This window comes from Xyrauchen texanus, chromosome 16 (genome assembly GCF_025860055.1).
Source record: "Xyrauchen texanus isolate HMW12.3.18 chromosome 16, RBS_HiC_50CHRs, whole genome shotgun sequence".
NCBI classification, from domain to species: domain Eukaryota; kingdom Metazoa; phylum Chordata; class Actinopteri; order Cypriniformes; family Catostomidae; genus Xyrauchen; species Xyrauchen texanus.
Window position 1 is genome coordinate 20,294,153 of NC_068291.1, and position 24,082 is coordinate 20,318,234.

Genomic DNA, 24,082 nt, shown 5'->3' on the forward strand with positions numbered 1-24,082 from the left:
ATATTTCTTATTTTACTATATTAATATAAAATTACAAAAGTTATTTATAAGTACATTTATGTTGTCCTTCCACTCATCTGTACTAAAATTGAATAAAAACTCAAACTCAACAGACAGCAGAGGGCACTAATAGACAGGTCAGCTAGCTTGTGCAAAGCTGGGTGGCTGCAGCAGAGACATTCAGAATATAATTACAGGTGAATTAACATGAATAAAAGGTTTTAAATGCTTCAATTTTATTTTATAGAAATATGTAGTGAGTGACTGGATCAACAGACAAACCTTTGGCACATTACTCCTTATACAATTTCAAAACTATTCAATATTAATCTGTAGGCAACCCAATGCAAATTTCTCACAAACTCTATATTTCTAAAACAGTTGCATTGAATTGGTGTGGAATAAGAGTGCCACAAGTATTGAAGAAACGCTACATGTATGAATAGAGATGTCCCGATCAGCTTTTTAAAATATGAAATATCTGCTGATACCGAGTCCCGATCCGAAACATGTATTTGCCTAGATAATAGAGCTGCAGACTGTTTTTTTGTTTGTTTACAAAAATAACTAAGTAAACAAAGTGTTCAGCATCTCCTCGATGGCCTGTTTTACATGCTCGGCTGTATGAGACCCACGAAACTGGTGTGGATGCAATACTGCATGCTTAAACTCGAAAGTGGAGGAATCAATCCAGTGTGCATTGAGGCTGAGCAATGACATGGGGCAAATGTCAGAGCTCCAAATATCTGTTGTAAAAAACTAACAGCAGTAACATTGTTTTAAATCACCTCGTAAGTTCAGTGGCGGAGCTAAGGGGTGGCCAGTGGTGGATGGACCGAAGTCTGGCCACTCCACTTGCAATTGCTGTTTTAGTCATTTTTTGTGGTCATTTTTTGGCACAATTTATTTCTTTAGAGGTGAAATCATCTCTGTACAAATGTACAAACTTAATATGTGTGCACACCAAGGTTGCCAAACCTCTCTGTCCGGGGTGTCATTGTATCCACCCCCGTGCCCCCACAGTCTGATGATATAAATATGCTGGCCGAACATTTCTGTGCCACCACAGACTGATCGCTTGCCCCTGCCTGGCCACCCCTTTGAAAAACTCCTGGCTCCGCCCCTGCGTATGTTGTCACGAACCTTACTGCATTCTCTACCACAGATATGGGCTGGTTGTCCAAAGCTATGAATTCAACCACTTTCTCTGTAATCTTTTTGGCCTTTTCGCTCTCTCGAGGATATTTTTCCAGTGCTTGTTGCTTCGGCGCAGCAGCCTTTTCCTGTGTTGTTTTAGTGAACTCGATGTATTCCGTTGCATGCTTATATTTAAGACGCCTTATCAAATTGGTTGTATTGAACGCAGCTCTATTACTACCGCCTCACAAAATGATCGTATTGCAGATATTGCAAGTGGATGTTGGACAGTTTTCGCTTTCTAGACATTTTAGCCACGGGGTTGCTAATGCCAAGCTACTTGTCAGTTTACGTTCTGCCGCAAAATGTGCTCAGCTTACGTAAATGATCGGAGTATGGTGATCGGGCTGACTGCCGATCCCCGATCAGTTAAAAAAATGGCCATATCGGCGCCGATCCGATACTTGCGGTCATGATCGGGACATCCCTATGTATGAATGTCATTGGAACAGAATGGTTGATGAAGAATTTGGATTTTGGATGCCTATTCTGGACCATTGTTAGATTGCCTGTGCTGTGCTCATGCATGGATGGATTTTAGGACATTAGCACCTACAAATGTAGTATAAACAGAGTTGATTGTCTTCCATGCACAATTAATACTACAAGAATTTATCTAAAATAAAGGCACACACCATTTTGTTGTATCAATATCAAAAAATATATATACCAAATTAAGAAAAATCCTTCACAGAGGAATAGGTCATGTAAATCCTGAGCTCCAAAACAAAGCTTTTGTATAATAAAACAGTTTGTAACAGAAATACATTTTGCTTAAATAACAAGAAAATGATAAAAATAAAAGAATAGGTGTCTGATTTGTCCAATGCACTAATGCGACAATAGCATTTTAGTATTCTAATTATTTCAGACAAAAATTAATTATAATTAAAAGTATTTCAAGTCAAGCATAATAAAAACTTAAGCATATTCTTTTATCCTCTACTGTTTTATATGTTAGGATGAATTACTCATCAAACCAAGTTTTCTTTAAAAAACCCTAAACTAGAACTTTACTATAGTGCCACCAGAAGAACAGTCTTTTAATTGTATTGGCTTGCTCATTTCTCAGTCCCTTACTATATCCCACCAAAAAGTGTAGCTAATATCATAACATGAGGATATTTTCTCAGACAATCTCAATGCTTTAGAAACTTCAATAGTAGCGGTTCAGGCTGCGTGTGGCTGGTATGTCCGGCTGTCCGTTCATCCAGATCTCGCGTATGATTCGCTCTCGTTCCTCCAGCCGCTGCGCGCGCTCCAGCTCTTCAGCAGAAGTAAACACGTTACCGAGCGTCCGTTCAAAGCGCCGGTGGCGCCGTGCCGACTGGTCGGAGGTATTGTCCCAGTCTGATTCACTGTCGCTGGTGTCGCTAGTGCTCTCCGCTGGTTTACCTGTGTTCTTGTGCACTCTTTGTGTGTTGCAGTCGGTTTGACAGGAGATCTGTACCACTAGTGCGATGAGCGTGAGAACTAGTCCCAAACACACTCCACACACAAAATACAGCGCCGCCCGTTCCGGGTGATCTGCAGAAAAGGGCAAAAAGTTAATTTGCTTCATATTTAAATAAACAACAACTTCCTGGTAGCCTACTGAGGTTATTAGGCCTTATGGTGCATTCACATACAACACGAAGCGAGCGTTTCGCACGGCGCGATTAAATACAAAGCCAATGCGAATGAAGCAAATGCCGTGATTCGAACACGTGAAATCGCTTAATTAGTTTCATTAGCATGACGTATTGTCCTGAAAGCCTATCAGCATTGAGATTGTCTGGATGTCACTGACATATTGACATACTGAGGTAGTAGCAGAAGAAATTTAGAAAAATGGATGGAAAAAATGTTTGTAGTGGTGTGTGGGCACCCGGAATTGTATGACACAACGTCATACATGTACAGAAACTGGACGAAAAAAGACATCACTTGGAGGAAAGTCAGCGAGGAAGTTGGACAACCTGGTAAGTTCTGAAAATATGCACGTCTACTTGATTCCAGCTATTGGTTGTACTTTACTAGGAACCAAGTTGTAGAAGCCCCTCCTCCTATCCTTTTCCGGAAGAGAAGGGGGAATACTCACGCGAACACAAGTTTAAACACAAATGTATAATCCAGCGGTCAAACTTGCGCGAGCAATGCAAGGCGAAAATTTTCTTTGTGTTGTATGTGAACGCACCATTACAGCACCATATTTGATTTTTGACAGGAATGAAAACGAGACTGCGAGGGATCATAGACTCAAGGTCCAAAAGCACTGTATGCAAATGCTTGAACGCAGATGCTTTAAGGTAAGCAACATTGATTTCATGAGTAGTTACATTCCAAAATGTGTTAGATTGCAATTTATACCTCAATGCAAGTACGAGTTGCATTCTAAGCATTTCCTCAAAGTTCGCTGTTGTTGGTGTACTTCTACTCAACTGCAGGTATGGCAGAGCAACAGTTTGAAGAGAATATTTCTGAGTTAGTAAGGTAACGTTATAGCAATTTACCTTGATAATAACACATCCAGTTAAATGGCTCAGACTTTTGAAAATAAAGGCCCAAACATACGCAAGTACGTGAACGCAAACGAAAACTTGATTTCATGCGTTGCATTGTGAAATGTGTCAGTGCTCAATTCATAACATAATGCAAGTACGTGCTGCATTCTCAGCGTTGCTTCAAGGGGCGCTAGAGCAGATTTTCTTCTTTCAATCAACAGCTGCCATGGCAGACTCGTGCGGCAATTTGAGTTGAATCTTTTTGAAAAATATATACAACTTTTTGTCCCCAGTCCATTCAAACAATCTTATTTTTTCTCTGTGTCTCTCCTGACTTCTCAGCTATTGACTCATCTACCACATCCAGGCTGCATCTGAAAACGTAGGCAGCTGACTTGCTGCTTAATCAGTTAATGGCTTAACTGACAGATGTTTTGAATGAAAGGAACTCTTAAGGAACTGGTCTCCGAAGAGTTTGAAAAGCACCTTATTTTCATCCTGCCTCCAAGGCAGCATTTTCCTGGTTTCGGGCATGGATCTATAAAATACCGGTTTTGGACGCAGCACCGGTTTCATGGTTACGCCTAAAAAAATCCATTGCCCTCTGGTGGTCTGAGGTTTGTAACCGCCAGAGCAATGCAAGAGCGCACGCAATATATGTACAACGGGACAATGTGTTGACCAAGTGCTCGAGTCTGCGTAGTTGCGTGAAGTATGTTTCAGCCTTCACTTTATCACCCCTTAGGTACTGAGGTTTGTTACCACTACAGTAATGCAAAAACACACGTTACATATGTTCGACCGGACGTTGGCGAAGCGCTCACACTTGTGTAAAGTGTGTTAGAATTGTGATCTGACACATTTTAGAATGCAACAACACAGAAAATCGAGCTTGTGTTGCTAGAAACGTCTGCATTCACAATGCCTACTTGCATAGCCTACTGTTGGGGTATTTACACTTGGTCACTTCATGCGTTTTTCATAAGACCAAGTGTAAATGCCCTCTAAGACGGATTCGAGAGGGATATAAATCCGAAGGTGATTTGAGATGCATTCCAGATGAAACTCTGTAAAGTTTATTTACATGTGGCTGTTCAAGTAACATACACTCACCCATCAGAATGGGGAAAAATGGTATCTCAGTGATTTCAACCGTGACATGATTTTTGGTGCCGGATGGGCTGGTTTGAGTATTTCTGTACCTGATGTTCTCCTGGGATTTTCATGCACAACAGTCTCTAGAGTTTACTCAGAATGGTGCCAAAAACAAAAACATCCAGTGAGTGGCAGTTCTGCGGAGGGAAACACCTTGTTGATGAGAGAGATCAATGGAGAATGGCCAGTCTGGTTCGAGTTGACAGAAAGTCTACGGTAACTCAGATAACACTCTGTACAATTGTAGTGAGCAGAATAGCATCTCCGAATGCACAACATGTCGAACCTTGAGGAGGATGGGCTACAACAGCAGAAGACCACGTCGGGCACTTTATTAGGACCATAATGTTCCCAATAAAGTGCTCAATGAATGTATATAAACTTTACTCCACCCAAAGAGTGCTACTTCAGCATATAGGGAAAATGCGAAACAAATCAAGAAACGGATTGATGTTATAGGAGAGTGAGAATTTTTCATTTTTTTTTATTTATTTAATGCAGATTTATTACGAAATTGAAACTAAACACTTAAAATAAGCACAGCTGACACGCATGGATATATCTTACCAACAACAAGCTGTGAGGGGAATAATACACAGTGTGCACACACACAGACACACACACTGGGCAAAGTCCCTTTGACTCAAATAATAGATCACATCTTTTAAATTCGCTGCTCTGCATTAGCATAATCCCAGAAATGAACTCTTGTTTTATTTGCATATGGTGTGGGAAGTGAAGATCAGATTGGCATCGATTTGGCAGAGACGCATTTATGTGTCCAAATGTAACCAGAATGTGCTGTAAGGTGCATGAGAAGTGCCCGACAAGACAGCCACATCTATGGCAAGTGCTATAGGAAATGTGGTGTGAAATGTCACCTGAGTATCTGGACAAGCTGACAGCTAGAATGCTAAAGATCTGAAACACTGTCATTGCTGCACATGGAGGATTTTTTTTTTTTTTCAAATTGTAATAGTAATTTTTAATGACCTCACTATACATTATGAAATAAAAGTACCAATTTCTTTAAATAAGAACTAAATCTGTACATTATTCAAAACTTTTGGCCGCCAGTGTATATTTAGGATAACAGGTTAGAAGTTGGACAGTTTGCTAGTAAAATAATAGTGGGGTAGTAGGCTAGTAGTTTGGTACTAGTAGAGTAGTAAGATGGGATAGTAGGGCCATAAGATATTATGGAACAATTTAGGTGGTATAGACTAGTTGAAGAAGAAATATTTTACCTGCTATGAAGGAGTAAGCAGCCAGTGCATTGCTCACTAAAGCCATCTCCTTAGTACTGGCTTGCCTTTCATTGAAGAACAGGTGTTACCATTTCATCCACTGACGCTCTATGGATCACTTATTGGGTAATACTAAAAGAAATTGAAAGAGAGAGAGAGATTGCAAGTCAGAACTGGTCTGAACCCACCTTATTTTTTTATTTATTTTTAAATCACCATTTGCAGGAGCACTGAACCATTATATTGGGATTTCTCCCTGCATTTATTCTGTACCATAAGCTGATGTGCAGAATCAGCAGTGCAGAGAACTTTTTTTTTTTTTTTTACAGACAAACTCAAACAGACTGGAAAGCCTTACTTACAACCACAGACATTATAACAGTCTAAAGTTTAATTTTACCTCATTAAGCTGTCACACCTGATCAAAATAAGAGACACTCTGATCCTGCATACATTTTTATTCAATGACAAGTTGATTGATGACAGCAGTTGAAAGACAATCATAATAGAAATTATATGCTTTCATAATTATTTACCATCCTACCTTGACATTCTCTCCCCCCTCTCGTAAAACCACTACTAGTCATTGGGAAATTTTACCCATAAATTATTGCCAAATTGTCAGGACAAATTAGCGCATTTGTCTTTCATCCCAAGAAGAGGAAATACATAAATTAAACAAAGGTGGTTCAAAGCAAGCTGTAAATTAAATCAGTGTGGCAGCATGGTTGCAGCAAATGTGTGTTACTAATCTTTATTTATTTTTTATAGAAGTTTCAGCTAAAGGTAGAGACAGCACCCAGAGCCTTGCAGTCATTCACGGGGGTGTAAAGGAATGCAGAGTCTCAGTCCTCTCTCACTTAGAGAAAGACAAACTACTCTGAGCGTAAATGAGGAATTAGTCTGAATTACTGTTACCAAGTCCTCTTAAACTCATTTAATTTTTGTTTCATTTAATTGTGAATCTCTTCCAGGCCCTGCACCATAATTTGGATGTTTAAACAGTATATCCAGGTGTATATAGTAAACACATAATGCAAAGCCTAAATTCAAAGTGATCTAGGTCTATAAAATATTGCTGTCTGTGCTCCCTAGCAAACATACAGCAATGTTAATTACTGTAAATTAGTACTCAAATGCACCAGTTTGACATGAAATATTTGACGTGTTTATAACAAAACACCATTTTATGGCAATTGTAGAACATTATAGTTATGCAACTATGGTTGCAGTTAAATGGTGGATTTTACTTTTAGGGGCTAGTTGTCACACTTTTTCCTCAAGTGAATATTTCTCAGGGTATGTTTATTTTCTGCATAGCCACTTAACTTGAAGTCTTGGCTATAAAAAAGTTATTGAACTTTCCTGCTCTTACCCAGGAATAAAGATACAGTTCTTTGAACATACTGTATGTTGACCTCTTGTGGGTGGGACATATTGTCACACACTATATGTGGTAAGTGTTCACTATGGAACTTGCCACTAAATCAGTTGCATACGTTTCATGAGAACATTGGGTGGTCCCTGGCAACACAGCCATGCACCAAAACAAATTATACGACTCTATTTTAATATATACCTCCATTAAAGGGATAGTTCACCAAAAAATGAAAATTTTCCCAGATGTGTATGACTTTATTTCATCTCCTGAAAAAAAGAATATCTCAGCTCTTTTTGGTCCATTCTGTGCAAGTGAATGGTGACCAAAACTTTAAAGCTCAAAAAAACACATAAAGGCAGCATAGAAATAATCCATACGCTTTCAGTTGTTAAATCTATATCTATATTTGATAGGTGTGTGTGACAAACAGATACATATTTAAGTACTTTTTTACTATAAATCTCCACTTTTACTTTCACATTCTTTTGTTTTGGCAATTCATATTCTTCATGCATATCGCCACTTACTGGGCAGGATGCAGAATTTATAGTAAAAAAGGACCTAAATATTGACCTGTTTCTCACCCACATCTATCATATCGCTTCTGAAGATATAGATTCAACAACTGGAGTCATAAGGATTACTTTTATGCAGCCTTTAATTGCATTTTGGACCTTCAAAGTTCTGGTCACCATTCAGTTGCATTGTATTGACCTATAGAGCTGAGATATACTTCTACAAATTTTAATTTGTGTTCTGCTGAAGAAAGAAAGTCATACATATCTGGGATGGCATGAGGGTGAGTAAATGATGAGATCATTAAAATCTTTGGGTGAACTATCCCTTTAAACACCCTTTTACAGGCTTTTCAGCTCTATAAAATTTTTTTCATATTTATGAAGTACCAAACGATTAATTAAACCAAACAAATGGAAAAGGTAACATACGAAAATATCAGAACATTGTTTTGGCCAACAAATACTGTAATTGATAAATGGTATAAATGTATGACATTTAAAACATTTGTGGCAATCATGCATAAAAAAGACGTTTGTCCTGAGAACTCTAAATATCTGCTTTTATAATATTCTTGACACTTGCCTTAATGTATGTCAGTATGGTGTGATTATGTAATGGTTTTTTTTTTATATGTGATTATGTTAACTTGTTTACCCAACAGCTAAAACAAAAATATTATGATAGTGAAAATTTACTTTGGAGGGTAGAATTCACAAAAAATATTCTAATTTAAGAGGGTTTTAAAGTAGGTGTTTGAAACCAACATACAAAACCTCTGCTAGAGAAAACACACATTTGCGTAATTGGACTTTTGACTCTGAATCTTATTGTTACTAAGATATAGTCTTTGTGACAACTTCCCCTGTGTGACAGCTAGCCCCAGTCTCCCATATAACACAGGAAAGCACTATATGTTTAAAGGTTTATATATCAGAGTCTTACCTGGTTTGTGTGTTGGAACACAGTGGTCCATCTAAGAAAACTCCAAGGTCACACTGAAGATGAAAAGGAGAATAAAGAATCTTTTTAGAATATTCCTTTTGGTTTTTCAGGGCTGATGGTTAAAGAAAAATAAAATAAAATGAAGGGCTACTGTATGAGTCATGGTGATCTATATTATATAACAGAACTTCCCCCCAGCGCTACGATAAGACCTTCAGTGGAAAGGTCTTTCCTCAACTGCGTTCATGTGTGTCAGAATTCATACATCACAAAATTTCACTATCAGTGCTTTTCCGGGAAACACACTCCTCCATACAACCACAGTGATTAGTCAGGACCAAAACCCTCCCTAACTAGACATAAAAACCCAAAACAATAACATGTGTTGAAGCTCTACTGACGCTTGGGACAGACCACTTATCTGACTACTTGAAAGCCACAATGAATAAAAGAACTTCAAAAAAGTTTCTGCTTTCTGTATTATGGCATTTTTCAGAACGAAACTTGGTCATATTGCTCATATCAAGATGGAGCAATATGTGAAAGTAATATGAAAACAATATATTTATTCCACGACCTACCACCATCTTTGTGTATCTTAACATTTTAAATGAAACCTCTTATGCAAAAACAGCTACATGTGGCAACCATCTAAATATTGAGCATACTTTTCTAATTATTCACAAATAACAATTCAAATGTCCTATCTGCACTTCAATCTATTTTTGAAAGGTTGGAAAACAGTGTAGGAGAAAAATGTTGTTCTTCTTGTGGTTTATATCTTGAAGTTGTTGTTGTCCTTTTCATGTTTTCGGAAACTGTACTGGGCTGTTCCCAGGTCAAAGACTCTTTTCCCACAGAAATCTCATGTGTCGTATCCGGTCAGCATATTTGAATGGTTCTAAATTGCTTGACTATTTTTACCTTCTTTAAATATCAATGCATTATTAAGAAAGGCCTATAACTGCACCTTAAAACCTGAAAAGGATGATTAGATTAATCAACTATGATCATGCTTAATTAACTGAATTCAATGGTAAAGGCTTTATACTTCACATGGGACAAAACCTCATGAGTAAAAGAGACTAAACACTAAGATATAAAGTCTGAAAATAATTCAAAACTATGATATAGGCCATGCTACACTAATACATTTTCATTAGAAAATGCATTGTCACTACTGTTACTACTGCCTCTCATCAAAGCTAGAACGGCATTTCGTAAACGCCCTCCACACTGTGAAAATAAACTTGTTGTTTAGACCTAAAAAGTAAGTGTTTGTGTTGCCTTACAATTTTAAGTTCTGTCAACTTAAGAGGGAAAGTTGATTAAACAGAATGTAAAAGTGGACTTAAATGAGCTTAATGTCTTTAAGTTAACTTGATTTTCTTTGTTCAATCAACTTATTTTATTCTAGTTCAATTCTATCTGAACAAAGCATTTCAATTATATTATAATTTATTATCATTGATAAGGCTGGTAATCAATTCCAAAAGAGTCGATTCCTCGATCGAGAATCGAGAATTGATTCGAAACGTTGGTATCGACTCCAAAGCTGGAGTCGATTCCTTCTGCGAAACCGGTTCATATTTTGAAACTGTGTTTATTTCCTCGAACACTGAACTACTACACATTTTAGAAGCCTAACAGCACTAATACAATTTACAAAACGATTTTAAAAGGACTGCATCATAACGATCTTCAATTTCATTTTATTCAGTGTACAAATGGTAGTGGACAATTACATTCTAATATAAACCTCTTTCTAAACAAAAACTCATGAGTGGTAACAGACAATTTCAGCGGTGCTTTTAAGATTATTTTCAGTAGTTCTTGGAAATACAGGCACATCTACTCAAACTTCCCTCAAATTTATCTAATGGGATTGAATCGCATCTCGGTTTGGTATGTGCATACAGGCCTTTATTTAATTTTAGAATGGACCTATTAATAGTAAATGTCACTATTGCTATTATAAACAGTGCAAAGAACACTGTAGTGAGCAGTTTATTATGATGGATCTGAATCGATTCTTGGAATCGATTCTAATGATTCCAAAACCAGGAATTGGAGTCGAATCTCAAATATGTGGAATCGAACAGCCCTAATTATTGATAACCATAAAAGTAGTTAGGCTATTCTATTGTCAGAGGTCAAATTAACTACCATGATGGTAAATGGCCAGTTAATGATCCGAGACCTACGCCTGATTCCTTATCAATACTTAAGCTTATCAAGGACACTTTACACACAAATACCAATGATGGTGACAATCAAACAAATAGAGTAAAAAGATGAGCTTTTAATTATTGCTATATGACAAATAACTGAAAGTGACCACAAACACAACAACAATAGCATACAAAAAGCAGCAAACAGGGAGAAAAATTTAAAGTAATACAGTAAAACGGCAAGTTGCGTAATTTATTCATGCCGCAGTGCATGCTGGGAATCCAAACTCATGAGCATGACATGCATAGTTCTCTTGATGTTTATTTTTTATTTCAGCTGAATAGTTTTTATAAGTTCAAAAATCACAAATTCAGCCAACAAAAACTTGGATAATTGAGTTATCTCTACAAGATCCAGGTTAGTTATTCTAACTCTGCATTTTAAATTACGATAATTAAAAGGCAGAATACTTTTTTACAGTGCATAACTGCATACTTTGAAAAACAATGCCGTGCGAAACTAAACGTATTAGTGTGGACATGGCTATAGTCATACAGGTTTGGGACAACATGAAGATGAATTATGACAAAAATATATTTTTAGGTTAAACTATACATTTAACACAGGTTTGAGAAAGTCTAACTGGTAATTGAAAAACTGATAGTGTCATAAAAACAAACATGAGATTATTTTACTGGGAAACTGTAACGATACCATTTTGCAAAATTGTACTTAAAGTAAAGTGATTTTTTTATAAATGATACTACTATTTTACGTGCATAAAATTGTCAAGAACTAGTTTTTCTCAAGGCAGCCTCGACTGTTCACATTCATACATTGCAAATTCTTTGGCAGCTTTTTCATCTTAACTGTGCTGTCCTCCAAATGCAACCACCATTCTGTACCGCAATCAAGAGAGGAAAGCAGCAGCTCATTTTGGCAAGGCATTATTGAAGCCAGCAGCTTGTAGTATTTCAGGGACCTGACCAAAAGAGCCTGGATTTAATCAGACAAGTCAGGCACTAGCCAAAACTCTTTCATTTGACTTCACAAATAGAATCTGGGCAAACAACTTACTCTAAAAACTATTTCTTTCCTTGTTGAATAAGTAACGCAGCATGATTGTCCACCTATTTTCAATTACATATGATCCCAAATGTATTATTAATTTGTAGGCTCTAATGATCATAACAGGAACTTGAGCACCTGCTTCGCAACTATAACCTTATATTTAAGTTGAGAATATAATGGGAGGACAACTGCTGTCATTAGTTTTCACAGCCAGCGTTAAAATGAGTCAATGTCAACTGGACTGGACCGCCCACAAGCATGCCCACCAGCCTGCAGCAGCAGAGCATTGTTTATCAAGCAGGTCACTTTTAGCTGGCATTTTCTTTGCCATGGGTGTGAATTCTTGAAGAACTAATAGACAGGTGGAGGCTAAACAGGTGCATTTTGCAAGTGCTTTTTAAAGTCTTAATGACAGTAAATAAGTGAGAGAAGAGAGAAAAACAAGCATTAATAATAAGTAATAGTATGTGTTTATTTGTGTTTTAACAAGCTTTAATTGAAAAATACAGAAATAGGCCTCAAATGAGGGTGTGCGTTACAGTGATTTTACAATGGGTAAAGAGTGTTCTTAAAATCCCCCTTAACCATGATTAAACTGTGGCTTGTTTCACTGTATAAAATGGTGGCAAGGGCAATATAAATAGTTATATTTATTACTGTTTGGAATAAACAATTGTTCCACCAAGTAATATACATTAGTTTATTATTCTAAATATAGGAGTTTATGTTCAAAAGCTGATCATCCTATCAGAATTGTGAGTCTGAAATAAAGAATTAAGATTGAGTTTAGTACAATAAAGTTTTGTGACCAGATTACTTGCTAATCCAAGTGCCTTTGGATGCTTATGTACTGGTAAAATAAATACATTTAGTTAGAGGGTTTCATTGAAATGTTTCACTAGTATGTCTTAAAAAACAGAAACAGAACATTCAAACTTCTACTCACATATCATGGGGGGAAAAAACACTACATAAACTTCTCATATTGTCAGTAGATTGTGATACAGACAGAGTAAAAGCAAGACCATTTAAATCCTCTAAATATCAGCAAGGTTCAGATTGTGCTTGCCTTATGAGGTTGCCTTATAAAACTCAGACTCAGTCTTCTCACAAGGGTCTATGTTTACTGTGAACTTAAAAGATCCAGCTGAGATATTATAGCACAGATGGAATTATTCAGACTTCATCATTGTTTTCATAGGAGATGGAAAGAAGATTTGGCAAAAAAAGATTATTAGGGGAGTTTCAAATTTCTATTTTTAGAGGAAACATTTAAAAATAGAGGACTACACACAGTTTTCCAACAGCTGTTTCTGATCACGAGGAATGGCAATATGGAGCTCTAGCCAAAGGATATTCAAAGATAAAAAGAGATAGACTTATTAAAATACAGAGATGAGGCTTTAAAAAGACAGAATAGAAGATCTAATCTAACAAGTCCATCAAGTCAGTTTGTCCTTAAAAGGACATCATGGACACAAATAGAGGCAATGCAATGCATTTCCAGCATACTCTACCATATTTTAACCATTTTGTCTTTGCTATATAATCAAGCGCCCAAAGTATAAATGGAGCAAAATGAGTGAGCAATCATTCGATCAGACATAAAGCAAACTGAATTCCCACCACTAATGACTATTTTCTATTTCATGCCATTTTTGTCCCAACCAGAGTTGGCTTAAACCACATAACCACAAAATCTCCTCACACCTCATAAAGAAATAATACGAGAAACCACATCTGTGACTGATAAAAATGTCTATGTCTGATAATGTAATCCTACACACATATTTACTCTGCTTGATTATTCAGTATACTTAATACAATGAGATTGCATGGTTTATTGGCTTAATTGAAATAAACTTTGCTCTTAAAATGAGAAGATTTTTAAATGTTTTAGTTAATTACTGTTGTCAATGTATACTACATAACTTATGCAATTAAATATTGTTTTTTTGTGATCTTTATTGATTACAATGAGTTTTTGTCCCTTTTTAAGATCACAGCCAATGAACCACGATTGGCTGCTTGCCAGGGGCAAATCTAGGATTTCAATCTTAGGGATGTGCAGCCCCCAATGACACTACAAGATATGCACATTGAATATATTCCACTCTTTTGCATAGATAGTGTTTTTTAGCTAGCCTGCTAATATTCAATCAGAATATTGTCATTTTCTATAATAAACATTTACAAAGTTGAAAAAATAACTGACACCACATGAATAATATAGACAAACTATACAATAGCGACCAAAAGTTTGGAATAATGTACAGATTTAGCAGTTTCAGAAGGAAATTAATAATTTTTTAATTAATACCAAAGTGGCATTCAACTGATCACAATGTATAGTCAGGACATTACTGATGTAAAAAAAACATCACTATTTGAAAAAAGTATTTTTGATCAAATCTAGACAGGCCCCATTTAGAGCAGCCATCACTCCAACACCTTATCCTTGAGTAATCATGCTAAATTGCTAATTCGGTACTAGAAAAACACTTGCCATTATATCAAACACTGCTGAAAGTTTCAAGTTTTATTTGGTTCATTAAATGAAGCTTAACATTGTCTTTGTGTTTGTTTTTGAGTTGCCACAGTATGCAATAGACTGGCATGTCTTAAGATCAATATTAGGTCAAAAATGGCAAAAAAGAAACAGCTTTCATACAAGGGTGTACACTACAGTCTTCAAAGACAAAGGACAACTGGCTCTAACAAGGACAGAAAGAGATGTGGAAGACCAGATGTACAACTAAACAAGAGGATAAGTACATCAGAGTCTCTAGTTTGAGAAATAGACGCCTCACATGTCCTCCGCTGACAGCTTCATTGAATTCTACCCGCTCAACACCAGTTTCATGTACAACAGTAAAGAGAAGACTCAGGGGTGCAGGACTTATGGGAAGAATTGCAAAGAAAAAGCCACTTTTGAAACAGAAAAACAAAAAGAAAAGGTTAGAGTGGGCAAAGAAACACAGCCATTGGACAACAGATAATTGGAAAAGAGTGTTATGGATCTTAACCCCATTGAGCTTTTGTGGGATCAGTTAGACTGTAATGCCTCCTACACACTACACAACTTTCAAAGATGTTGGATTGTGGTACCATTCATATTACACAACTGTCTGTCTTATCAATGAAGTCGTGGCATTTTCAAATTACACAACAAATCCACGACAGGGGTAAACACAATAAGAAACATTTCACTATTGACGAATCCCTGACGACTCTGCCTGGACTCCAAATTACATTTCACAACAGAGTACACATGAGAAGTGATACGAGATACGAAAACAAATGCATGATCGTATGTTATGCATTTCAGAATATGATGTGTATGTTTTTAATCACCTAAAGGCATCATATATTTTATTGGTTACAATATGAAAAAGTAGCTCCTACTGAAAAATCTTCCTATTTGCTTACCTGACTAAAAAAATTGGCAAATTCTCTCCAACTCCTCTCTTTCTCCACCCGGTTGTGGTACAGTTCAGAGGAAACTTTCCAATTTTACGGAAAATACGATTTCAGGCTTTTGTCAGCAATCTCAAAAAAACTGTTGGCGAGCGAAAATCGGGCTTAAAATCGTGAAGTGTAAACTAGGCATTAGGTGCTTGAGAAGTGCCCGACAAGACACATCTATGGCTAGTGCTACAGGAAACGTGGGGTGAAATGTCACCTGAGAATCTGGACAAACTGACAGCTAGAATGCCAAAGATCTGCAAAGCTGTCATTGCTGCAAGTGGAGGATTTATTTATGGGAACTCTTTGTAGTAGTTTAAGAAATACTGAATTTTTTTTATCAAATTGTAATAGTCATTTTTTATGTTATTAATGTCCTGACTTTACATTGTGATCAGTTGAATGCCACTTTGGTGAATAAAAGTACCAATTTCTTTCCATATGAGCAAAATCTGTACATTATTACAAACTTTTGGCCACCAGTGTAAAATATGTTTTGAGGCAAAATGTTTCATCTGTCTTAATCATTCCTCTTTTTGTTGTCCATTCATTGATAAAGCATCGAGTCATTCATGACCAAAACAAGTCTAATTATACTTTATTAAAATTTGTCTACAAAATTTGTCTACAAACAGAGTTCAGGGTGTTTAAGCATCATAAGCATTTTCCTGACAAATTACAACAAAGCATTGCCTATCTATAACTTTGGGAACTGCTCTACAATACGACCGCAATATTATTTAAACAAATTCATAAATATGTGCTTAAATTACATCCTGATGTCATTGTAGTGTCAGCAGTCACTTGCAATTTACTTATAATTGATCCAGAACCTTTCTCTCCTTGTTAAATTTGATTACCGAATGACATGCCTCCTCCTCTCGTTCAGTCAGTCAACAGATCATGATCCTCACTCATTCACAAATGAGATGACTGATTCGTCCCACTCAGACTCAAACGACTGACTGTTATAATGAAGGGTGTATTTGTTCAGAGGCTGAAGACAATTATATGCTCATTCGCAGCCTGCACTTGAATGCTTGAAGGCTTGTGCTATAGTCAGTATATACAGGCAAGTAAAGTCACCAAAACTGTCTTGCGTGGCAAATTAAAGCTCACAATGGACAAACACAGATTTGCCTCAGAGTCTCAGGTTTTTAGGGGGGCTGAGATAAAATTTAAGTGGGCTGAAACCCCCCTATATAGGGTCTAGCCTCACTTTTAACTTTTATTGTTGTTTTCCATTGTTAGTCAGAGGCAGGTAGTATTAGAGAGAGGGACATTTTTATTCTAGAGAGTATTTCATTTGACAAAAATTTGGAACTGCCCGTGAGTGCTAAATGTGTCCTCAATATTTTGTCCTCAATTGTTGCTCTTTCAGTTTTCCTCGAAGAGCAACTCTGTAAATTATAAGTGCATATACAGTATGTGTTAAAAATTTATTTTGTCAATTTTCAGGAGTATACTAGCATATTTATTGCCTCAAAGCTAACAGACATGGACTGAAAGCAACACACTCCAATTTTAATTTCACAGGTTCTTAAAGAATCAAAACAGAATTGGAAAAATTCTAATTCAGAATCCATAACATTACAATTCTGTATAATGTCATTTTTCGTGTTAGGGCTTTAGATAATAAATATAGCAAATGATTTGTTCCACTCTCATCTGCCTGCACCACACCATTTCACCCTCATTATAATCACAAAACATGACTTTGGGCAGATTCATTTGCCAACCTTAATGGTACACTTCCTCTCTGCCTTGTTTTTTCCCTCTTTCTTTTTCCCTCACTTTTTTCCCCCCTCTAATATTAGGTTTCAGAATGCAGGGCCAGCCTCGGCTCTCTCCGACTCAGCCTCTGTTAACTCAGTGAAGCAGAACAGTGGAGCTGGAGGAACTAAATGTGCTTAACCCCACACAGATGGGACACTCAAACCTTTCAATACCCTTACTGCCTTGACAAGAAGAAAGATGGAACACAACTATTTTTTAATGTCAGTATGACAGTTTCTTTTTAGGACTGTTTTTATAACACCACATTTTAACTATTTATTATCATAATAGGCTGCTGAACGATCTTACCCTTTTTGACTGACTTTGCACCAGTTTACCTGACCCGATTCAAACCCCTAACCACCATAAGAGCCTTGGATGCTTAGGAGAGCCATGTTTTACATGCTGCTGAAAAGCAAGAAAAACATAATATGTTCATTTAAAACTGGCTTCCTGGAGACATAACCAAGCTTTTGGATTAAAGAGAATCACTAGTAGAATCACCTTTTTGTGCACTTTAGCTGAGGACTATATTTATCCTTCTGATGAATGGTGTCTACTACAGTGAACAAATCTTTAAAATCTGTTTTTGACCATTCAGGGTGTGATGTTACTTCCAAACCTCCTTGGGTGGGCTACCTTTGACCCTTTCTCATAATTCAATATGACTGTCTTCATATACCATTACATTTATGGTAAAAAAAAGAAAAAAGGGCACATTAAATTAATAATAAATTGTCTTTTGCTTATTAATAAACTCTAAATGCATGGTGTCCACTACAGAGGACAGATGTGTTAGTTTCTTGAAATACATATTGAAAAAAATAAATAAATATATATATATATATATATATATATATATATATATATATATATATATATATATGAAACTAACACATCTGTTTAATTACAGGTATATTGTTATTTTGAAGTAAAAAGAATTTGGGGTTGTGGGTAATTATTTGTGGAATTCACCATGTCCATATGGAAACTAAATATGTACAGGAGAAGCTCAGGCAGAAACCTATACCCAGAGGCTATTTAAGCATATTAGACAGACATAGATCTCCAATTTGACAGACTCTCAACTTGGAATTTCCATAAAATTGTCAGTAATTTACTGGAGGATTTCATCCAAACGAACATCAAGTGCTCAGTCAAGTATTCCGTATAAGTCAAGCCTACTGTATCCTCAGCGGTATTCAGACAGATGTAATAAATCGAAATAATTTAACTAGACAAGAAAATGGAAGTGGTTCTTGTCCATGCAAAAATCCCAAGGTATTTTTTTACTGGCCTATGTCAAAATTAAAGATTTTTTCAACAGTTGTGTCAAGATCGAAAGTCTAAAAAACGATCTAATGCCGAGTTTACACGGTTTTAAGCCCGATTTTTGCTCGCCGACAGTTTTGTGGAGATCGCGGACAAAAGCCTCAAATCGTGGGCAAATAGTTGCTCGCTTCCGTGAGTGACGATAGCAATGTACGAACTATCAAAGACATGATTTGAGAGAAGCACCGACGCCGTCTGCGATTACAAATCGTGCAGTGTGAAATATGTTTTGACTGAATAAAACTCTCAGCATTGAACTACAACTAATGAGAGATCAAGAAAACGAGGCATGGGAAGTTTCAGTGGGAGGAGTCCTGATGTACCTGCAACAGAACATCAACTAGAGTGACTGCAGTTTCAAGAAACTCTAATTGTACCAAAGAAATGGAGGAAAAATTAGTGGAACATTGACAGGAGGAACATTGACAGGAGCACCAGCGCCTATTTGATGTTTCCTCTAAAGTGTACCACAAACGGGTGGAGAAAGAGAAGTGTTGGAGAGAAATTGCCAATTCTCTTAGTCAGGTAAGCAAATTGGTAGATTTTTCAGTAGGAGCTACTTTTTGATATTGTAACCAAATAAAATATATGATTAAAAACATACACATCATATTCTGAAATGCATAATATATGATCATGCATTTGTTTTTGTAACTCGTATCACTTCTCACGTGTACTCTGTTGTGAAACGTAATTTAGAGTACAGGCAGAGTCGTCGGGGATTCGTCAATAGTGAAATGTCTTGTAATGTGTTCACCCATGTTGCAATTCGTCGTGTAATTTGAAAACGCTACGACTTCCATGACAAGACACACAGTTATGTAATATGAACGGTACCACGATCTGACATCTTTGAAAGTCGTGTAGTGTGTAGGAGCCATAAGGTACTTTATCAATCAACCCTAAATATGAGAAATAGTTATAGTGATGCTTTCTGTTAAAACTATTAATTATTATTGTATTATTGAGAATTATTTATTGGACATTAATACTCAGAATTAATGGATACCTTATGAGGTTCATGCCATTCCACTGTCCTTCACAAAAGTCCTGTTTCTGAGAACACAGCCCTGCCTTTACCACATAAGCAAGCCAGAGGGCAGATTATGCTCTTACTGACAGATCACACATACACATAGTAGAGAGAGAGAGAGCAGACCCCACTGGATAAACAAACAAACATTCAGTGAGGCATCTTGCCATCATAGCATACATGGTACACAGTATGTTCTTTGATCAGGTAACTGAGAAGCCCGTTTATTGACTCAATAATTAAATTTTACTCAAAAATTTTACTTTATTTTACTTACAAGGTACCATATGTCACACATTAGAACATTTGGGTCAGTTTTGGCTGCTGCGGCACAAACAATGAAAGACAAACAAAATATTGATTACCCTTTAGGAGTATCCCATCAGTCAAAAAAGCGTCTTGTATGTAAATAGTAAAGAAATACATTGGGGTTCAGACATGCAATGGAATCATGGAAATCATGATAAAAAATGTTTTTAAACCCCATATTTTTATTCCAGATCATGTTGCTTTTCACTGTGGATTCCTTTCGACGTGGACTGTACATGATAAATGGACTGAAACAAAAGATTTTCCAGTGAAAATGGTTAGATGGCTTCAACAGCTGAACTGCTGCTTACCTAGTTGATCTGCTCTAGGCTACGTGGTCTTGGCTGGCTTGACTTGGTATTAACCAATTCTATACTCCATACTTAAAGGCCAAAGTGTCAGCTCTTTTAACACCAGACTTGAACTGATCTTCAGATATTTCTGAATGAAAGAAACCTGCATGGCCAATAAATAAGTATTAATGAATTTATAAAAGTATGCAAGCTCTAGCTTGACCATGAATCTCGATAGCAACTCAAGTACAATCAGATTTAACATTTATGCTGAACTGGCCTGATATAAATACAATGCTGTTACTACGGTGCTCAAATCAACTGAATTAGCATAGCAAAAGAAGCTGAAAACACAATGTAAAAAAGCCACAACACAACAAAATTAAGCCACAGCACAATGGAAATAAGACACAACACAACTAAATTAAGCCACAAAACAATTAAATTAAGCCACAACACAATGAAATTAGGCTATAACACAACTCACTGAGGTTGCCAGTTTACAAAGAGAATTCTCCTATGTGTTCTCGCCTCTTCTCGGTCATAAAAAATTCTCATCGAGCAACATATTGGTGGTTCCGGTTACCTTAGCACAAAAAGATGGCTTGGAAAGAATTGAAAATCAAGCTCGATATTGGGGTAATAGAAGTATCACACAGTGACTGGTCCAACCCAGTGGTTCTGGTTCCTAAGAGTGATGGGTCAGTCCGGTTCAGTGTGGATTTCAGAAAAGTCAACGAGTTATCTAAATTCAATGTGTATCCAATGCCCCACACTGATCAACTGTCACAAAAAATTTTGTTTGTCTCAGACCAGAGGAGATACTAGGTTAAAGGACCGTTTGGCATGTCTCAAAATGGAGGCTCAGGAGAGGGCCCAGGTTCATAAGGCTGAGATGGAGCTTCATTTAGAAGTTGGAAATTTAAGCTGACACAGCTGTTCGTCTGCGTAAACTGGAACTGAAATCTGCACAAGCTCCAGAACCAGCCAGTTCTAATGTATCTTCCTCAAACACACCTACTACATTTGATGTGAGTAAATATATTACTTTAGTCCCTCCTTTCCAAGATACTGAAGTAGATTCTTACTTCAGTGATTTTGAGCGCATTGCGGCTTCTTTCCGGTGGCCTAAGGAAGTATGGCCTCTTTTACTGCAGAGCAAATTCACCAGAAAGGCTCAGGAAGTAGTGTCAAAACTATCATTAGATGATAGCTTACAATATGATTTGGTTAAAGCAGCAATTTTACGTGCCTATGAACTTGTTCCTGAGGCATATAGGCAAAAAATGTTTAGTTACAGGAAGGCAAATATTCAAACATTTGTTGAGTTTGCCAGAGAATAAGGAACTCTCTTTGATAAGTGGTGTGCTGCGACCAAAGTTGCCAATTACAATTCTCTCCAAGAACTCATTCTGCTGGAAGAGTTTAAGAACTGTTTGCCTGAGAGTATTGTGGTTTATTTAAATGAACAGAAGGTTTCTTCTTTGACTGAGGCTGCAGTTTTAGCAGATGAGTTTGTGCTCACTCACAAAAATGTCTTTGTATTAAAAGATCAAAAATCTAGGTCAGTGTCTACTCCTTTAGTGTCTTTGCCTTCTGCAACTAGTCAGGTAAAATCACCATCCGTCCACCCGAAAGAGAGAGAATGTTTTTACTGTCACAAAGATGGACATGTTTGATGGACAAGCAAAAGCAAATGCAATCACAAGGTTCAGGTCAGAAAAAGTGGGGCCTTGATTGAAAATGTCCCTTTGTCTTCCAAAGGAACTGATTCCAGCAATTACATAATTCCTGATTCTGCTTATGCTCCATTTATTTTTAAGGGGCTAGTATCTGCAACCGGAAGGCCTGAGGATCAGAGGATGATTCGCATTCTGAGGGATACTGGGGCAACCCAGTGGCTTTTGCTTGCAGATGTGTTATCTTTGACTGATCATACCTCATGTGGGGTGAGTGTTTTAGTGCCGGGTGTTGAGATGGGATTTGTACCAGTACCTTTACACACTGTACACATAAAGTCAGACTTAGTCACTGGTTTCTTTAGAGTTGGGCTTCATCCAACTCTACCTGTAAAGGGGATTGACTTTATTATGGGAAATTATATAGCTCATGGGAAAGTAATGCCAATGCTCGAGGTATCAGATCGAATAGATCATTGTTGTACAACCGATTAATTTTTTCACAACTTCCCAGATGTCTTTCCTAGTTGTGTTATTACTCGTGCTCAGGCATAGAAATTAGACATTTTTTAGGCCCAATGCTGATGAAGGTCTGATGAATTTTTAAAAGTGTCTTCCTCTTCAGACTCAGTTTGAAGAGTAAGCCTGTTTCCTCAAATTTGTCTGTAAAGCTTGACCCACTTCAGTTTTCTATATACCGTGATCAGTTGATTGCAGCTCAGCAATCTGATCCATCTTTGGTCAAGTATTTTTTGTTAGTTGTCCCTTCTGACACCATGAATGATAGAGAGGCAGTGTACTACCTTGAGGATAAGGTATTAATGCGCAGGTGGACCCCTCCTGGTGCGGCAGATTGTGCTACTTATCAAGTGGTAATTCCTTCAGTTTTGCGAGAACAAGTGTTGTGTTTGGTTCATGACAGTGTATGGTCTGGACATCTAGGTGTCTCAAAAAAATATAACTGTATTTTTAAAAAAAAACTTTTTGGCCAGGTTTGAAATCCGATGTGGCACGGTATTGTAAAACCTGTCATGCATGCCAACTGGCTGATAAGCCAAATCAAAAAGTCCCTCCATCTCCTCTTTGTCCAAACCCTGTTGTGGGAGAGCATGTTATGTTTGATTGTGTGGGTCCTTTGCCCAGGACTAAATCTGGTAATCAGTTCCTGTTGACAGTAATGTGTGTCACTGCTAGATTCCCAGAGGCTATTCCCTTATGAAAAATCACTGCTACTTCAGTGGTGAAAGCATTGACCAAATCTTTTTCAACATTTGGTCTTCCTAAAATCCTCCAGACTGATCAGGGTTCCAACATTCTTTCAAAAGTGTTCAATCAAGTTTTGGAGGCATTGGGTGTTCAGCACATAGTCTCTAGTACCTATCACCCTGAGTCCCAAGGTGCACTTGAGCATTGGCATCAGATGTTAAAGTCTATGCTGCGCAAATATTGTTTGGAAACTGAAAAGTGCTGGGACGATGGACTTCCCTTTGTTCTTTTTCGCTGTGTGTGAGGCTGTGCAGGAGTCCCTTTGATTTAGCCCTGCAGAACTTTTCTTTGGACATACTCTTCGTGGCCCCTAGAGAATTTTCAGAGATGAGTTGTTATTGGTTGATTCTACTCCCACAACTAATGTATTAGACTATGTTAGTCAGTTGCGAGAATACCTGCACAATGCTGTTGTTGTGGCAAAAGTAACTTTGTCTTCAACACAAAGTGCCATGAAAAGCCGTTTTGACAAAAAGGACATTATACGATTATTTAAACCTGGTGACAAAGTTTTGGTTTTATTACCTGTCCCTGGTTCTTCTCTGTCTGCTCGTTTTTCAGGTCCTTACATGGTCATGGAAAAGCTTAGTGATACAGACTATGTAATCCATACTCCATAAAGGAAACGTCAAACTCGTGTCTGTCACATAACATGCTAAAAGAAAACCATGGAATGGTAAGTCCTGAAACAACTTCTGTCAAGTCTTTTTCTGTTAATAAGAATGTAACCAAGCATTTGGCAATCATTTCAGTGTCTGCTGA

The 24,082-nt window shown here is 37.2% G+C and overlaps 1 protein-coding gene across 3 annotated transcripts in view; it reads right to left on the bottom strand.

Annotated features, from left to right (window-relative positions):
* Positions 1 to 121: 121 nt before the first annotated feature.
* Positions 122 to 24,082, bottom strand: part of LOC127657005 (protein eva-1 homolog A) — a 35,846-nt gene continuing 11,885 nt past the window's right edge. For 2 of the 3 annotated variants that reach the window (XM_052145617.1, XM_052145616.1), the window contains exons 2-4: positions 8,925 to 8,977; positions 6,083 to 6,214; positions 122 to 2,724 (exon numbers count right to left, since the gene is read on the bottom strand). In XM_052145617.1, coding sequence (XP_052001577.1) covers positions 2,354 to 2,724; positions 6,083 to 6,128 — 417 coding nt within the window. In that variant the 5' untranslated portion in view covers positions 6,129 to 6,214; positions 8,925 to 8,977 and the 3' untranslated portion in view covers positions 122 to 2,353. The remainder of the gene's footprint in view (positions 2,725 to 6,082; positions 6,215 to 8,924; positions 8,978 to 24,082) is intronic. The other variant, XM_052145618.1, reaches the window with a different exon arrangement.